At 42.6% G+C, this 17,688-nt stretch overlaps 2 protein-coding genes across 3 annotated transcripts; one reads left to right on the forward strand and one right to left on the reverse strand.

Moving 5' to 3' along the window:
• The first annotated feature begins 7,479 nt into the window (after positions 1-7,479).
• Positions 7,480-9,931, forward strand: LOC106424782. 2 transcript variants are annotated; one of them, XM_013865535.3, is made up of 6 exons: positions 7,480-7,731; positions 8,276-8,467; positions 8,548-8,674; positions 8,766-9,053; positions 9,140-9,408; positions 9,510-9,931. In XM_013865535.3, exons 1-6 carry the CDS (start codon positions 7,646-7,648, stop codon positions 9,628-9,630), a joined length of 1,083 nt encoding a protein of 360 aa, XP_013720989.1. In that variant the 5' UTR covers positions 7,480-7,645; the 3' UTR covers positions 9,631-9,931. The 2 variants fall into 2 exon arrangements, with proteins under 2 accessions (XP_013720989.1, XP_013720988.1); XM_013865534.3 differs by having other exon boundaries at positions 9,140-9,355.
• Positions 9,932-15,773: 5,842 nt separating this feature from the next.
• Positions 15,774-16,109, reverse strand: LOC106424792. Its single transcript, XM_013865543.1, has one exon. The coding sequence runs from the start codon at positions 16,107-16,109 to the stop codon at positions 15,774-15,776; it is 336 nt and encodes a 111-aa protein (XP_013720997.1).
• Between the last annotated feature and the right edge of the window lie 1,579 nt (positions 16,110-17,688).

Raw genomic sequence — 17,688 nt, forward strand, 5'->3', positions numbered from 1 at the left:
CATAATCTATTGTGTAATCCTAGAGTCTATGTGGATTCGATCCCTAAGTACTACATCCGAACCTCTTATTTGAGAGAGTATTCCACTCCTTAGGGTAATTTGAGTGATATCACCGGCCTCGGTTTGTAGCATCGTCGACCGATGTCTGTCTAAGAATGTCGGTCGATTTGTTGTTGCGTCTGTCGATCGATGCAGATGGTTCTGGTAGACGGGCAATGTAACTCTGAATCTCCATTAATTCCCTTTGTATTGCTTCTATATGAGAAGTCAAAGCATTCACGCTAAGGTCCATTGGGAAATAGATGTCATCACATCTCTTGTCAAGCCTCTCTTCTGTAGTTTCCAGAGTTCTGTAGATCTCTTCTACCAACTGATCAATCTATGCGCTGGTGTGAAAATATGGTTGAGACTTCATCGGATGTGAGTTCCTTGGGTCATCATCGATCGATGTTGAGTGGTGTCTGTCGATTGATGCTGGTCGATGTTTGTCGGCCAAATGCTGAATTTTGGCTATGTCTTGCCTCATCTCCTCCATGCATGTAGTCAACCAACTGATGCTATCATTCAGTGGATAGTAGACACCATCAAGCTTCATCTGGAAATCGCCTTCATTCTTTTCTTGGGCTCCTCCACAGACTCCATAGAACATCTCATTGATCTCATCCTTGGTGTAGTTCTTTGGTACCAGCTTGGTTTGTGTGAATGAGCTAGCATGTTCTGGAAGACATATGTAGCTGTGCTCATCTCTCGAAGCTCTTTCCATTAGCTTTCTGATATCCTCTTTGGGCACATTGATGATGTCTCCATCCACATCTCTTGCACATCCCAGATCATCTTTGTAGACTCCATACTCATCCTTATCTTCCTAGTAGAATTTTTTGATTCCAAAAGGGTCAAAAGCTCTTCTGCCGAATTTTGAACGTCTGTCGATCGATGGTGGGACGTTAACGTCGATCGACGGTCGAGTAGGGGGTCTATAGTTCTTCTTGAAGCGATTGTCTATGCCACCAGCTGTGTCATAGAACTCTTTCGTAAACCTCTGCTGATGTGCTGGGACGGTGCGTTGTTGCATGAAGAGATTATCTGCTCCATTAGCCATCTGAAGAATGTCTGCAATGTCCTCTCTGGATACTTGCAGTTCATGTCCATCAATTTATCTTGCGTAGCCATCTGGGTCCCCGAAAATACCAAAATCGTCTAGTGTTAGATACTGGTTATCAAAATTAGGGTTTTCACTTATGGTGGATTTTTGTTTTGGATGGATGTTGATCGATGATGGATGCCTTTCGTCGATCGATGGGCGGATAGCTCTGTCGATAGAATGGCTGAAATGTGTCGATCGATGGTGCATTCCTCTTCCAAGAGGAATGATGTATAAGATTGTCTTCCTCATCAAGAATGGCTATGTACTCTGTAGCTCGTTCCTCCTCATAATCTTCATCATACTCCTCCATATGCATGTTGTGTCTAGTGTATGTTTCCATTAGGCCTGCGCATTTTACCCAAACCCGAAGACCCGACCCGAAACCGCCCCGAAAAAACTCGGTTTGGGTAGGAACTGACCCGATCAAATTACCCTATCGGGTCTTGTTGCAGAGGACACGCGGGTCTTGGACCCGACCCGACCCAAACTCGAAACCCGATGGGTACCGAATTAATAATTTAAATTAAATAAAATGCATCAAGGGGGAATCGAAGACGGGTTATTCGTCTAGAGAACACGGGGGTCAACCACTAGGAGACAACAAATTGTTGTTGTATCTCGCATAGTTTAATATATATATACACATTTTAATATAATAAAAACACAAATTTTGAATAAAATTTCGAATATTTTCGGATATATAAATATTTTCAGATATTTTTTTGTATTTTTAGGTCTTTTTTAAATCGAACCCGACCCGAAACCGAACTGATAAATTCTAGTTACCCGAATGGGTCTAACTATCTAAGACCCGACCTGACCCGAACCCGGCACGATCCGAACCAACCCGGAACCGAGAATTTGAAATTACCCTATCGGGTCCTAAGAGCAGCATTAACGCGGGTTGTTAGGGAGGTGCTTAGGTGATTTTTGGTTTTAAAAAAGAAAGAAAATGCTGTCATTAACCAAACATCGACGCTTAATTAAACTCACGAAGCAGCGGTGCTAGCCAACACGTGTCACTCTCTCAGCACTCCGCATTTCTTTTTCTCTCTCTCACGAAACACAAGTCGGGTGTGTTTCTCTCTCGACGACTCTGCCATCTTCTCTCTAGACGAAACCGATCTCTCCGTCGACTCCACCATGATGGCTGAGTGATCAATCGGCGCTGATGTCTCCTTGTGTCTCTCGATCTCCCCGACGGCTCCGTGATCAATCGACGATTTAATCGTGTTTGTGTCTCTCGGTCTCCTCGACGCCTCCTCGACGACTCCGCGACGATGATCTCTCCTGGTCTCTGTCGATCTCCTCGATGCCTCCTCGACGAAATCTACGATGATCTCTCCTCGTCTCTCTCTCTTTCCTCGACGAATCCGCGATGAATCTCCTCTACGAAATCAAAAAGAAAGGTAAAGAGACAGAAGGATATGTCTCTGTCTATGTCTAATGATATGTCTCTGTCTTTGTTTCTTCAGATGGACGGACCAAGAGACGAAGGTTGGTCAAACGAGACAACTACAATGAAGCGTTTGTGATTCAGGTAAAACTTCAACATGATTTGATTGAACGTTTGATAAAAAGACTTGGTTTATATTGTAATTGAGTTGAGATAGTATGGTTTCTTGTCCTGATTGTTTAAGAGTTCTCAATTGAATCGGGTCTCATGATTTTGTTTTGTTTATCACTTGTTTCATGAATGGTTTCTTGTCCTAATTGTTTAAGAGTTCTTAACTGAATCGGGTCTCATGATTTTGTTTTGTTTATCACTTGTTTCATGAATGGTTCTTGTCTTAATTGTTTAAGAGTTCTATTATATTGAAATAGCTTTTGTCTGAATTGAATCTAGTCTCCTGAATTTGATTTGTTTCTGTTTGTTGTCTCTCTAGCTCAGTTTCTCATTGTTGTTTTGTTTTTGCTTGTCTGTCTGTGTCTTGAGCTCCATCGGTGAAGCAAAACAGGAAGGAGCGTCTGCAACAAGAGGAGTGTATTCCCTTGCGGAAAACAGGTAAATGTTTAAAATTTTTAATGCCATTGAAAGCTTTATGGTTAGGTAGTTAATGTGTTGGGTGTGTTTGCATTGATATTGTTAGTTAGGTAATTAAAAACTTGCTGTAGTTAAATGACTTTCTTTTGTTTGAATTGCCGATAATAAATTATTTGCTTTAGTTTGAATTGTCTAAATTAGTGGTTGCGTCAAATTAATCTCATTTATTGTACTAATCTTTATTTTAATGTTTTTTTTTAATCTATGTTTAAAATGTTATCTTTTAATATGTTTTATGCAATAAATAAATTTTATCTAAAAAAAACAATATTTAATATTTTATTTTCTTAAGCACCCCATTATAAGAACCTTGCATTGGAGGATCAAAATATACAAGTTTCTTAATGAAATGCTTATATCTTACTTAATAATAAATAAGTGATTAAGCACACCATTAGGGGTGCTTTGGTTAATGGTGCTCTAGTTAATGCTGCTCTAAACTCTTAGACACGAAAGACCCGGACCCGAAAGGACCCGATCCGAACCCGACCCGACGACCCGAATGCCCAGGACTAGCTGCCATAGTAGGGTTGTAGTAGTCGTTCTCCCAATCTTCTGGACTACTGTCAATCGATTCTTCTCTTGGGGTGTCAGTCAATTTATGGTGGGCACTGTCGATCAATGTTGCTGTGTGAGTTTCGATCGACGCTGAGTATTCTGTCTCATACTCAGCTCCATAGTGGCATGCTGCAATGATTCTTGGATCATTAATTCTTCTGGAGGACGTCTGTAGCTTCTTGACTGGAATAGGGTTGTAGTGGGTATGAGGGTCTATGAGCGTTAGGCACAACTGGTTGGTTTGCAGGTTACACACTGCTCCTACTGTTGACAAGAAAGCTCTCCCAAGTAATAGAGAAGAGTTCCAGTTTAGCTTGATATCCAAGACATGTAAATCAACTGAAACTAGGGCATTACCAGTCTGCACCTCTAGGTCTCTCACAATCCCTCCTGAGCTTCTTTGAGAAAAATCCACGAAAGTGAATAATTCCTTGGAAGGCTCCAGCTGCAGACCCAGATGGTCTGCCATAACCCTAGGTAGGATGCTGACTGATGCTCATCTGTCGCACAAAGCATGTGGGAACTCAATACCGTTCACTGTTCATGGTATTGCAAATTGCCTAGGATCACTCTTCTTCTTCAGTGTAATCATTTTCCTCATCTTTTCTCTAGCTTCACAGAACATTATCCTAATGTCTTCTTCAGTCTCCCTTGTTTCTATGAAGAACATCCACAATCTTTGGGTACAATAGGCCTCCTCGAATGGCTTTTCTAAAGGAATCCTGAAAACTCTCTTTTGGAAACTTTCCCTTTCCTTTTCATTAGCTCCCCTCTTCAGATGTTTGGCCACTTTTTACTTTTTTTTCCTCAGGGTTCTTCCCATAGAAACCCTATCAACTTCCATAGGATCTGCTCCATCATCTGAAGGTATCCTGATGGTGTCTGGTGGGTTTTCTGAAGGTTTGGGTTTGGGCCTGAGTGCATTTAGACGTGCAACATCTATCTTTGGAATCTGCACTAGGTACGTAAGAGATGCTTGTTGATCGATGAGCGCTGGAGGTTGTCGATCGATGGCGGTTTCTTGCTGTCGATCGACGGGAGTATCTGAATGTCGATCGATTTTGACGTAAACAGGGCTGGGAAGATGTGGGTGTCTTGCTGCGAACTCCTCGTGAGTCAGAATCCTCACGGCTTTGCAAGATGCGGTTGACTCTGTAGGTATCATCGACCGATGCTCTAGAGAGCCTATCGATCGATTTGGATTGAAATCCGTCGATCGATTTTCGAAGTACGGCGTCGATCGACACCAGTGCGATCCGCCGAAGCTCGTCGAACTTTCTACTTTGAAATCTCCTTCTTGCATTTTCTCTTGCTTCACCACTTGCCAAAAGTCATCTCCTATGATGGCATTCACGTGGTGTTTCATAACATCATCTCCAACCCCTTTTGTTAAGGTTTCCTGCCTGTTAACAGCTTCTCCTGTCTGAACAACCTGCATCTCCAGCTTCTTCACATGAGTACTCAAAGTTTCAAACTTTGTGTTCAGATTGGTGTAGTCAGAATAAATCTTCCCATTGAAGTCCACCGTCATGCGCTGCTGTTTCTCAAGAACTCTGTCAAGCATCTCTTCAATCTTGCTCTCCTGAGTATGTGGTGGTGGCTTATGGTAGTAGGAATTTCCATAGCCTCTGTTGTTGCTGTAGGGTTTCTGGTGCTGTGAACTCTGGTTGAAATTACCTCTATTTCCATAAGAGTTTATGTTTCCACCAATGAAGTCCTCTTCTTCTTCCTATGCTCTACCCTCTGTGTCCATAGCCTCTGCATCTTCAACCAAGCAGACCTGCTTCCTGAGAAGCTTGTGAACACTGTCCAGCTTTGCCTTCACTTCATCCATCAGATCATTCCCAACGATGGTGGCATATCTCTTCCTCTCAAAGTCAGTGTTCTTGGTGATGTTGATGGATGCTAAGTTTTCAATGACTTTCACAGCATCCTTTCGATTTCTAGTGTTGATGTTCCCATTGCTGGAAGAATCAAGAGCCATCTGGTACTGCACCGCGATGCCTCTGTAGAAAGTATTGAGCAGTTGTACTTCATTGAATCCATGGTGTGGACAATCTCTCTGAAAAGACTTGAATCTGATCCATGAGCTTCTGAATGACTCTGCAGGCTCCTGAGTGAAAGTAGCAATCTTGCTCCTCAAGTCTTCAGCACGCGCTTCATCAAAGAAGTTGCATAAGAATGTATTCTTGATGTCGCTCCAGGATGTGAGAGATCTTGCTAGTAACTGCTTAAGCCAATGCGAAGCATCTCCAGCTAGTGAGTACTTGAAGAGGTTACATAGGAGGTAGTCTTCAGAGACTCCCTCGACTTTAATAGCAGATATAAGATCCTCGAACCTCTCCAGATGGTCCATAGGATGCTCGTGAGATAACCTATAGTAGGGTGTCTGTCCCATGAGTGTGTAGTACTGCGGCTTCAACTCTAAATTCCCCCTCTGAATAGTTGGAGGACGAATGGCTGATCTGTTGGTGTAGAAATGATCTGGACGGTTGTAGTTAGCCAACGTTCTAGGTCGAGCAGTCTCATCTACAGGTAGAGTAGTGCCTGTAGCATCAGTATCAGACTCAGGGATTTCAGCCCCCGGAGCATCTATCCTCTGACCTGCTGCATTAAGCTGATGATCTTCATGGTCATCCTGGTCTCCTCTCTTATCACGTACAAGAATCAAAGTCGCAACCATGTCTCGCGGCTAAGTATTGATCGATGTCAGGACTGAAGTATCGATCGATGTCGGATGGAAGATGTCGGTCGACGGAAAATTTAGGGTTTCCTATTAGAAACGTAAATGGCGACGGATGGCAACAAACAAGTGAACAAAGGAAGTAAACAAGTGTAGCTATATGTGTAGCTATAGAGTTACAAATTACCTACAGACATCATCCCTAGCTACAACAAAGATGTCCGTAGGGATGATGTCCGTAGGTAATTTGTAACAAGGGATGATGTCCGTAGGGATGATGTCCGTAGGTAATTTGTAACTATATAGCTACACATTAGCTATAGATTGGTTGTAGGCAAAAAGTTTTTAGACATGAATGGTTACAAATGTCTTACTTTTTTTTGTTTATTAGTTATGAATACTGTAATTTTTTGAAAATACAGTATATAATGAAAATTTATGTTTGGGATTTAGTAGATCTAGATTAATTTGACTTTACATCATCAAATATCACGGTGTTGAAAATTTTAAACAAATGTTTTATCTGTATATCAAACTATTGGATGAGGCACATATAGTCGAAAACTAAATTTATGCATTGTTTATATATCTCATAACACTAGTAAAAAATGTGATAGATTTCATTGCAATTCATCAAATAGTTTCAAAATTTTTAGTTTTCTTAGAGATTATAGTATAGGGGTTGGAGTTGATTAAAGCATAAAAAATAATATTATAGTTTTTGGGGTTTAGAGTTGGTTTTTACTTTTTAGTTGGCCACTAGCTTTGTTAACGTTGTAGTTTTAAGGGTTATAGTTTTAGGGGTTATAGTTTAGGGGTTATATTTTATGGGTTGTAGCTTTGTTATAGTTTTAGGGGTTATAAGTTATTATATATGATTTATAGTTCATGGTTACTAATGTGGATTTACGTTGAGTTAAATTAAATGTTAAATTCTTTCATAGTAGTGTAAAACAATTTTTGACAAAACAAAAATAGCGTAAAACATTTTGGCTCCATTTTTTTTGAGTTTGGCTACATTAGTAGTTTTTGGCTCAATTTTTTCCACAGTTATTTGGGTTTTGCCTCCATTCGATCTGACCCAAATATTACTGAAGTGTTTTATCTCTTTAACACTTATGCATTTTTACACCTAAACAAAAAAAGAAACCGTAGTCTCTTTCCCCACATCTCTCGCGCGAACTCATTGTCTCTTTGTCTCCATTTCTCCTCCGTCATGTTTGCCGGTCAGTCTCTTCATGGCTTCCACCGGAAAAACCTCCAATTGTTGTCGTTCACGGCGAGCCGAGTTAAATCTACTGGGTAATTTATCTTCTTAGTTCTTTCTTAGGGTTTCGATTTAGGGTTTTTAAGGTTTTAATTTGTCTCGACTATCTGTTTCTGGGTCTATAATTCCTGTCCTGAGTCTCTGTTTCTGTCTCACACAATCGATTACCTCTGCTGATATTCTCAGCTAGGGTTTCCTTGTTAGGGTCTTGACTATCCGACTTATCTTTACTTTGGTTTATCTTGTTCTCTGTGTAATTGTTCTTTGTATCTGGTCTTCACTATCTTGTTTATCTTGTCTCCGTTAAACTTATCTCTGTTAAACTTGTCTCTGGTCTTGACTATCTATTTTTAATATTATTTCTGTGTTATAGTAGCTAGTTTATATTGTTAATAGTCTCTGTGCTACGATTTTGTTAATGGTTCTCTGTGTTATGGTTTAGTGTGTCATTCTCTGTGTGTTTCAGTCAGTTAGTCTCTCCATTTTCATATCTTCTGTTAGTTTAATAAACTATGTGATTTATCCATCTAAAGCTCTTCTTTTTATCTGTTTGTGCTAATGTCTTTGAAATCCTTGTAGTATGCATCCACCAAGAAGAGGAGGTTTCCCCGCAAGAGCTACCGCCGGACGAGGTGGACCCAGTTTCGTGAAGAACACAAACCCATGTGCTCCACCGGGATTTCCACTGCGAAGCATTGAGGAACTACTACAAGCACCTGCACGAAGAAACCAGCCAACTCTCCACCCTGAGAAGAGAGATGGTGCTCTTTGGTAAGATATCCTTCTCACATAAATTTTATAAATTTGTATTAAAAGTTTAACTAACTAATTGTTCTTTGTGGTTGTGATAGGATATCAATTGACGATGAGGTCAAGTATGATATAAAGAGGGCTTTTTCCAACGATTTTGATGGAGCTTGGTGGAATCTCAGTGAGGTTCCTCCAGAGCAGCAAGACAAGTGGTGGTCCGATTTTGTGGTAAGATTCATATTGGTTGTTTCCCTTAACTACCTCTTGTTTAGATTAGATCTATTTTGACATCATATTTTGCTTTTCTTTTGTTTTCCAGCAAAAGTATTACTGGGATTCAGACCACCATAATTTGGTGAAGGCTCTTTGGACAAAGCAACTCAGGAGAATGATCTCAAACAACATTAGCAAGGGAAAGACAAACAACAAAAAGCCCAACTTTGTCTCTGATAACAACTGGAAGTTGATGTGGCGACATTGGAACACTCCTCAGGCACTTCATGTTAGCAACACAAACTCCAAGAACAGGAAATCAGAGCGTGATGAAGATGGTATACATCAACACATCTCAGGTTCCAAATCTTATGCCAAGGTCAAATATGAAATGGTATAATAAACTTATTCTTATTGTGTCTATTTGTGTTTCTATGTTTTTGTTGTGTGTTTTTTAATCCATTTGCCTTTTGTATATAGATGATGGAGTTGGGTGAGGAGCCAGCTATCACTGACCTGGTGAGGAAGGCTCATATGAAAAGTGACGGCACGTTTGTAGACAAGCGTGCACATAGGATTATTGAAGAAGTTGAGTCTATTGTTGTTTCAGAACACCCCAGCACTGATGAGACTGATAAAGGCTCCAACTCAGAAGCATCAATCACAACACTTATGAGAGATGAGGCTTTTTACAATGTAAATGTTAGATTATTTTGTGGTTCCATTGCTGCGGATGTTAATGGTTATTGGTAATTGTTTGATAAGGCTTTATTTTGTTATGGTTGTGGTAGTGTAATGTTTCGTTGTATGTGTCTAGTGATTTTTGTTTCTTGTTTTTCTGCTTTTGTAGGTGGTCAAGCCACACAAAGGCAGGCTGTTTGGATTTGGAACAGCACAAATGGAGAACTATGATCACATTGCTCCACCTGCTGTTGTTCTTACTCGTCAAGCTCAATTGGAGAAAGAGGTGATTAATCTTACTGGAATGGTCAAGTTGATGAGCCAGCAGCTCACTGCTTTGTGTGAAGCTAGAGGAGTAACAGCCTCTGATGCAACTACCAACCCTTCTCCATCTTCACCTCCTACCACCAATGAGCCGAGAATCTAGATGGCGTTGCTGACTTTTTGTTAGCTTTTTTTTCTGGAAAATTGAAGCCATAACAGTTAGAATCTTTTTTGTGTTATGTCTGTTAGTTTTCACATATCGGTTTCATATTCTGTTTCTACTAAATGAATGCTTTGTTTCCATTATGTTCCAAGTGTTTCAGTTTATTTTTATGCTGTTATAGATTTAAAAAATCAATCTATATAGCTTTTTGTGTATTGTAAACAAAAAAATCAATTTTAATTGTCAGGATTCTATAATTTTTGTCATAATAATAATAACCACAAATTTGGCCGTAGCTATTATGAATCCAATTCTTTAGATACAAATGTTTTGTAACTAAATTCGTAGCTCCATTTGCTATAACTTCGCTTAGGATAAATTGTTGCCAAGTTCTGTAGCCACTTAGCTATACTATATCTCTTGGTAAAAGCGTTGCTAAGGTGCGACAGAAAACTCCATACCCATGTTGTAGCTAATAGCTACGGCCAGCGCTCTTGCTCATCCGTCGCGAGTGAGCTACGACATAGCGACGGATTGGAGTTAGCGTCGACGCTGACGCCACAGTTTCCGTGCGTCGCTATCCATCGCTTACTCCATTTTAGCTACAGATTCTCTTTTGTAGCAATGAATAAATCTATAGCTATTTAGCTTATTTCTTGTAGTGTTTTATTGATTGACAAGAGTAAAGTTACAGGGTTTTTGAAGGACAAGACAGACAGAGTTTCGCTAGCCGAGTTAATCTCAGAACAAAGACGAAAAAAGTCTAAGTAAAAATTTAGCCGCTTAAATTCTACGTTTCTCTAAGCTAGCAGAGTTTTTCTCAGTCTAGATCTCTCTCTTGCGCCTTTTTCTTTAGCTCCCCTTATATATGTCTTCTGGGTCGGTTCCCGTTTCCCTTTTTTGTCCCTCGGTCAAGTTTATCGTTTCGCGGAAAATTTCCTTTTCTTCTCTATCTTCATCATTATCTTGGAAACTTGATATTTATCTTCCGATTTCGCGAGATTTATCTTATTCTGCAAGTAAAGATACACCGTCATCGCATTGATGGGCTCAATTTCATACGAAATCGTAGGTGGGCTTTTAGCCGTGTTCTAGGCCTCTTTGGCCATTTTTCGACTTTAGATGTTTTTCCGATTTCTTAGAAAGAACGCTTCTTGATACGACGTCGTCTTAACGAGGAAGTCCACACTTCTCGTATAGTTTAGACAACAGTGGTGTTAAGTTCACCGCTGCCGTTTATACGATAACCATGGACTTTATTCGGGAAAACAAGTCTTCGCGGTTATTATTGTAAAGTTCCAACGGTAACTCCGATCGATACGAAACGAGGGACTGAACCGCCCAGGTCCGGTGAAAGGCATAAGGTCTAGTCCAACTCGCCGAACGGGCGAGTTGGACGATGCGTTCGGTCCAACTCACCCGTTCGGCGAGTTGGACGTTGCGTTCGGTCCAACTCGCTCGTTCAGCGAGTTGGACTAGTTGGACGGTGTGCTCGGTCCAACTCGCCCATTCGGCGAGTTGGACTGCTCGTTTGTTTCGTGATCCATTTCTCTCGAGTCTTCTGCTTCGGAACTTTTGTTGAGAGTGTGTTGAGAAATTTTTTCGTACAGAAACGCAATTTTTAGACGTTTATTTCGACCCCAACAGTTAGCCCCCCAACTCGCAAGTTTCGAGCATGATTCTTGCGGGCGAGTGATAGCGTTAATCGGAATCAGCGGCTAAATTTGATTTTTCTCGAGAAGTTTTTTCTGATTATTTTATTGCGGGCGAGTGATGGGGTTAATTGGAATAAACCTTCCATTCTTCATTCTTTCCACATTCTCTCAACTTCCAAGTTTTCTTTGCATTTTCTCTTAGAAATTTCTCTCCAGCAAGATGTCTTCCTCCAGCAACGTTCAGAAGAGTTCTGATGTCGAGATAAGCAATGCCGCCGGTGCAAGTTCGTCGGGTTTACCTGCCGTCGGAGCAATTCAAGCTCACATTGCGGAGTTTCTTTCCTTACAAAGTGAGTTTGCTCGTCATGAGTCCGAGCAGACGGTGAACCCTACACGTGGCGTGTCTCCGAAGCCTGCGGTTCCAGTTGGTGCCCTGAATCCCGAGGTTCCTCCCGCACGCGATGACATTCCTGCCAGAGGGGTGGTCGTCGCGGATGCGTCGGCGCCTGAGGTTGAAGTTCAGCCATCCGGTTCTTCTACGACTCCGGTTCATGTTGTCGATGCCGAACTGGTTCACGAGTCGATGCCTCCTCCCCCAGCCAAGAGAGTGATCGTCTTGGGGCTTCCTACCCCGACCGCGATTTCGGATGCTATGCCGAAGAGTTGAAAAAGGCCGAGTGCTAACCCTGACGCGGCTAAGAGGAGGAGATACACCAAGGACTCTGAGGCTGCTCCCCTGCCTGCAAAGGCATTTTGTTCTGGTTTGGCGTCACGACATCCCGCCAAGTTTTATTTCGATATAAAACCTTTATCTCTTCTTAGTGCGTGCACATCGACCATTTATTGATTGATCCCCTTTTCCTTTTCATCTCGTAGTTTGTTTCATTGATGGGATGATCAACGAGCTCGGATCTGAGGTCAAACGTCTTGCTAAGGAATTAGCGGAGTCGCGGGAAAGGTCTTCACAGCTTGAAGGGAAGTGGAAGGTTATCGAGTATGCTCATTCCCTTGAAGTAACTCAGTTTTAGTCTCGGATTGGCGAACTCGAGTGTGATCTCGAGAAAACTGCAAGCTCTTTGCTTTAGGCGAAAGAGGCGAAGACGGCTAAGTCCTCGGAGTTGCGTCGGCTAAAGCGTAATGTCAAGAGTGGAGAGGGATCAACGGTTTGTGCGATCGAAGAAGCTAAGTAGGCCGTGCGTACCGAGTTTCAGACCCGTTTGGCGAGGATCGCCGATTCCCTTGATTCCTTGGCGGTCCTTCATGCCAGGGACTTGGCCTTGGCAGGCGTCTAGGAAAGGACGCGCGAGGTCGGCGAAGCGCCTCCGTCTCCACGAGCCGAGGAGTCCACACTCTCTGCTTGTAGAGCAGAGTTAGTGGATGCGGAAAGGGACTTTGACCTGGTCCTTGCGGGCCTGAAGTCCGAGTGCAACCGTACGCCTTGATCGGGTGAACTCGAGGGTTAGGATCCCATAGCTGAAGAGGGCGGAGACGGCACTGTTTCGAACCTAGAGGGGGTGATTGGGGAAGGTGAGGCTCCGCGCGTGGAGGATGATTTAGTTTGCAGTCTCGTACGAGACTTTTGTTTTTATGTTATTGTCGTGTGTTGCTCCGGCCAAGTGTGGCCGCGTTTTTATCTTGGGACTGGCCGCTTGTGGCTTTGAATCTCCGTCGCTTCCACGACTTTTAAATGAAATTCGTTTTTGCGTTTTTAAGAGCTCATCTAGTCATTGACATGGGTGTAGAGGGAAGACTACGAGTTGTAATCTCGTAACCTATCTCTGGGTGAACTGCTGTATCCGTGATTTGTTTCGAGAGTTTTCTGCAGTTCGTAAACTTGCGGGATTTCTGAAGATGCCCGAATATCAGCCAAGAGACAAGTTTTGGGATCTCGTATCAGGGTGTTTGATACTATGCCTAGAGATGTTAGAGACCAGTGTGCTGGGTTTAGGGCAAGACCTAGGTTTAATCACGGCTTTAGGGGGTGCGATGACTACTTCGACTTACGTTTCCCGTATCGTTTTCGACCAAATTTCTTCCCGCTTTAAAGTCCGCGATATGGTCTCAGCTTACCTGACTTGTATGGTCGGAATAGAGCATCCCTTCGGGGACAATTTTTAAGTGTCCAGAAAGTGCTGACCAAAAATTTTGGATTTTTTATATAGCGCTATTACCCTTGTGTCGGGTGTACGAGAGCTATATCTATGAGATGGCTTAGTTCATCATCAGCAACAAACATATCGGTAGATATTACCGTTTTTGACTTTTCGCGAAGGATACGTGTTAGGAAGGAGTGTGTGTTTTATAGTCGTGGATGGACTGTTTTTAAAGCGAGTATTCCTTTTCGGAAAGTTTTTTGACGAAAATGGAGTCCTCTGAGCGTTAGTGACGTCTCGATGTGCGAAGGTTGAACTTTCTACGTCATTTTTCAACTGATAGAGCATTCTGGTGATAGACAGATTTTGGGAGGTTTTCCGCTGCGTTTAAAAAAGTTTCAAAATTACCGAGTCTAGGAGCGGATATTTTGAATTTTTTGGGAGTATACGTATCCACTCCGCTCCTTTTCAATGAGGGGGACAGCTGAGCTCGTCATGCGATGAATTTCCTATGTACCCTCTTCAGGGATCAAGCCATCACGTAGTTCCGGTTGAAGTGTTTCTTAGTGGTAGTATTTCTTGAGGTGCATCGCGTTCCAAGTTCTCGGAATTTTGATTTCCTGCATGTTCGCGATTTCGTATGCACCTGGTCGGACCACTTTTATGATTTTGTAAGGTCCTTCCCAGTTTGCTCCGAGTTTTCCTGTGTTCCGCTCGGCGGTGTTTTGGAAAACTTTTCGTTGGACCAAGTCACCTTCTTTAAATCTGCGGCTGCGTACGTTAGTGATAAAGTACTTTGCGGCCGCCTGTTGATAGTTATGGATTCATATAAGGGCCTGGTCCCGTCGTTCGTTTATTAAATCGAGCTCGTCGAGCAATTTGAATCTTCTCGTTCTAGGAGCAATCTTATGCGTACTACGAGAAATTTGACTTCTGCTGGGATCATACATTCTGCTACGTATACGAGGGCGAATGGAGTATCTCCCGTTGCGCGTCTCGGAGTAGTGCGGTGTGACCTTAAGACTCCTTTGAGTTCCCTGGCCCATCTTACCTTTTTGGCATCCAAACTTTTCTTAAGCCCATCAAGGATGGTCTTGTTAGTAGTTTCGGCTTGGCTGTTGCATTGCGGGTATCTAGGAGTTGATTTGGTCAGTCTTATCTTCCACTTTTCGCAGAAGGCTTCGAATCTGTTCGAAATAAATTTAGATCCATTGTCCGTTACGATTTCGTATGGGACTGCATGTCTGCAGACGATGTTTCTCCATACAAAGCTTTCGACCTGGGTGTCTTTAATGCTTGCGTAGGAGTCTGCTTCGACCCATTTTGAGAAGAAATCCGTCAAGACCAGCAAGAATCGTTTTTGTTAAGATCTATGCATGGGTCCGACTATGTCCATCGACCATCGCATGAAGGGATATGGTACCAAGATCGAGGAGAGGACCTCTGCCGGTTGATGGATAGTAGGAGCGTGCCTCTGGCACTTTTCGCATTTTCACTCAAAGTTTTCGCAATCTTTAATCATCGTTGGCCAATAGTTCCCGTGGCGTTTGATTTTGACTGCGAGTGACCTTCCACCAGAGTGATTTCCGCACAATCCAGAGTGGAACTCTTCCTTTATCTTTCTCGCTTTCTCCCCTTCTACGCAGGTTATGAGTGGTACAGAAAATCTCCACTTGTAGAGTTCTCCGTCAACCAAGACGTATCATGCGGATTGGGTTTTAATTTTTCGGTCTGCCCATTTTCTGTTGGGAGTTTCCCGTCGGCGATATATGCAAGGATTGTTTCTGTCCAAGGTTGATCTCACTCAAATTACCCTAAGGAGTGAATTACTCTCTCAAATAAGAGGTTCAGTTGTAGTACTTAGGGATCGAATCCAGAAGGTGCTAGGAAACCTAATAAATCTAATCAGAGTGATTTTTATTTTTTTTTGTCAACTACCCATCTAAACTAGATCAAGTGGTGGCAGACGAGCCGATCCTCCGAGGAGCACCTCCATCTATCCGGGTCTGATCTATATGGGAGAAAATATAGCCTTTGTTCCTTGCTTTCTTAGCTAGTGTATCCGCCCGACCATTCCTACTCCGAGGAATATGAGATAAGCTCACATCCTCGAAGTCCTCACGTAATCTCTGGTACATCTCAATCTCTGTCGTGAATGTAGGCCATTCCATCGGATTATTAGTCATGTCCACTAGGTCCGAGCAGTCTGTCTCGAACCTTACCGAGGTTATCTTCTTGTCTCTCATACATGAGGTTGCCTAAAGTAAACCTTCCATCTCAGCATGCAGAGCTGAGAGGCTCCTACTGCATGCCCGCAGTCCAAAGTACTCAGAGCCCATTTGATCCTTAAGACTCCACCCTAGGCCACTGACGTTGCCATTACTGATCCATGACGCATCAATTTGACATGTAGGGATTTGGGGTATCCAAGGAGCCACTGGAGAGTCCTCTGTAGTAGGAAGATCGCTGTGATCTTCGTTTTCTTCCTCATTTTCATTAGTTTTCCTCCAACATTCTGCCTCAAGGGATGCGTGTTGGAGAGTGTCAATCGGGGATATGACTTTACCATTAAAGAGTTTGTCGTTCCTCGCCATCCAAATGTACCAACAAGATCCATGGGAAGGTATCAAATTGTGGTCTCGATGGAGCCACCTCTTTTCTCTTCCAAAACAGAAAGTTCATGTTTTGGTATATAGATATACTCGGGAAGTAACCCAGAAGGGACGGAGAGTCCGATAAAGCCCAAACCTGCAGAGTAGGGGGACATTCAAAAAGAAGATGATTAATCGACTCCACTGGACCAGAACATCTAGGACAACTCCTATCGGTTCCCAGGTGTCTATAAGTGAGCCTCTTTGTCGTCGCCACACATCCTGAGAGAGCCTGCCACAAGAAGTGCTTCATCTTACTCGGGGCCTTTATCTTCCACACATGGCTCTGAAGACTCGTGATACTTGGTTCTATTGCCCTATCCTGTGTAAGACTCAGCTTGGTCGATCGGAGTAGGTCATAACCAGTTTTAACTGAATACACTCATGATTTTGTGTAGTTCCATACATATCCATCCGGAGCAAAAGAGGGAGAAGGTTTTAACCCTAGTATCAATGGAATATCTTCTGGCTGGAAGAATTTCCGTAAAAGCTGGGTATCCCACTCCTTGGTATCATTCCTAATAAAGGACTGAACAAGAAGTTGGGGGAGTCTGTATACAATGTGGTCAGCAGGTCTAGGTGGACGAGCCACTAAGTCTGGAACCCAAGGCTCACTCAAAATTCTCGTATCTCGACCCGTGCAAATTGCTTTTCGTAATCCCGAAATGAGTAGCGGTTTTGCTGCCATGATACTAGGCCATCCATAAGATGGTGAGTATATTCGTCGATCTTCCAAGGGGGATGAGTGATTGTAGTACCTTCCCTTTAAAACACGTGCCAGTAAGGAGTTTGGGTAATGAACTAGTCTCCACAATTGTTTTGCAAGAAGCGATATACTGAAGTCATGGAGATCTCGAAAACCTAGTCCCTCCGAATCCTTGAGGGTACAAATCTCGTCCCATGCTATCCAGTGTAGACCTCTGCTGTTTTGTTTTGAACTCCACCAAAAGTTGGAAGTTATGCTCTTTAGTTTATCAATAATGCCTTGTGGAAGCAAGTAACTCGACATTACAAATGTCGGAACTGCTTGAGCCACAAATTTAATTTGAACTTCTTTTCCTCCTTTGGAGAGGAGTCTTGATGACCAAGTGTTGGTTCGTCCATTGAGTCGATCTTGTACAAAGAAGAACACTTTCATCTTCGAGCCACATATTTGTTCAGGTAATCCAAGGTACATTCCCATGCCTCCTTCAAAACAGAAGCCTAAGACATCTTTTATATCTTGTTTCCAAGAATACTCTACTCGGTTTCCATACAACATCGAGGACTTAGACGCATTAAGTCTTTGTCCTGATGCCTTCCCATATATATCTAGAATGTCCATGATCTCTTTGCATTGACTTAATTCCGCCTTACAAAAGAAAAGACTATCATCTGCGAAAAGAAGATGAGAGATCCTCGGGCTCGCCCTAGCAACACGGAGGCCTACAATCTTCTTCTCTGCTTCTGCTCCGTTTAAGAGTGAGATCAACGCCACGGTACACAAGATGAACAAAAAAGGAGAAAGGGGGTCTCCCTGTCT

This window comes from Brassica napus, chromosome C6, assembly GCF_020379485.1.
Source record: "Brassica napus cultivar Da-Ae chromosome C6, Da-Ae, whole genome shotgun sequence".
Classification (NCBI taxonomy): Eukaryota; Viridiplantae; Streptophyta; class Magnoliopsida; order Brassicales; family Brassicaceae; genus Brassica; species Brassica napus.

Excerpts from the sequence above, each read along its gene's own strand:
- LOC106424782 (XM_013865534.3), top strand. The coding sequence starts at position 7,646 with ATGTTTGCCGGTCAGTCTCTTCATGGCTTCCACCGGAAAAACCTCCAA. Across the intron at positions 7,732-8,275 it reads AGCCGAGTTAAATCTACTGG|TATGCATCCACCAAGAAGAG; the intron begins GTAATTTATCTT and ends AAATCCTTGTAG. Across the intron at positions 8,675-8,765 it reads AGTGGTGGTCCGATTTTGTG|CAAAAGTATTACTGGGATTC; the intron begins GTAAGATTCATA and ends TTTGTTTTCCAG.
- LOC106424792 (XM_013865543.1), bottom strand. The coding sequence starts at position 16,109 with ATGGCGAGGAACGACAAACTCTTTAATGGTAAAGTCATATCCCCGATT.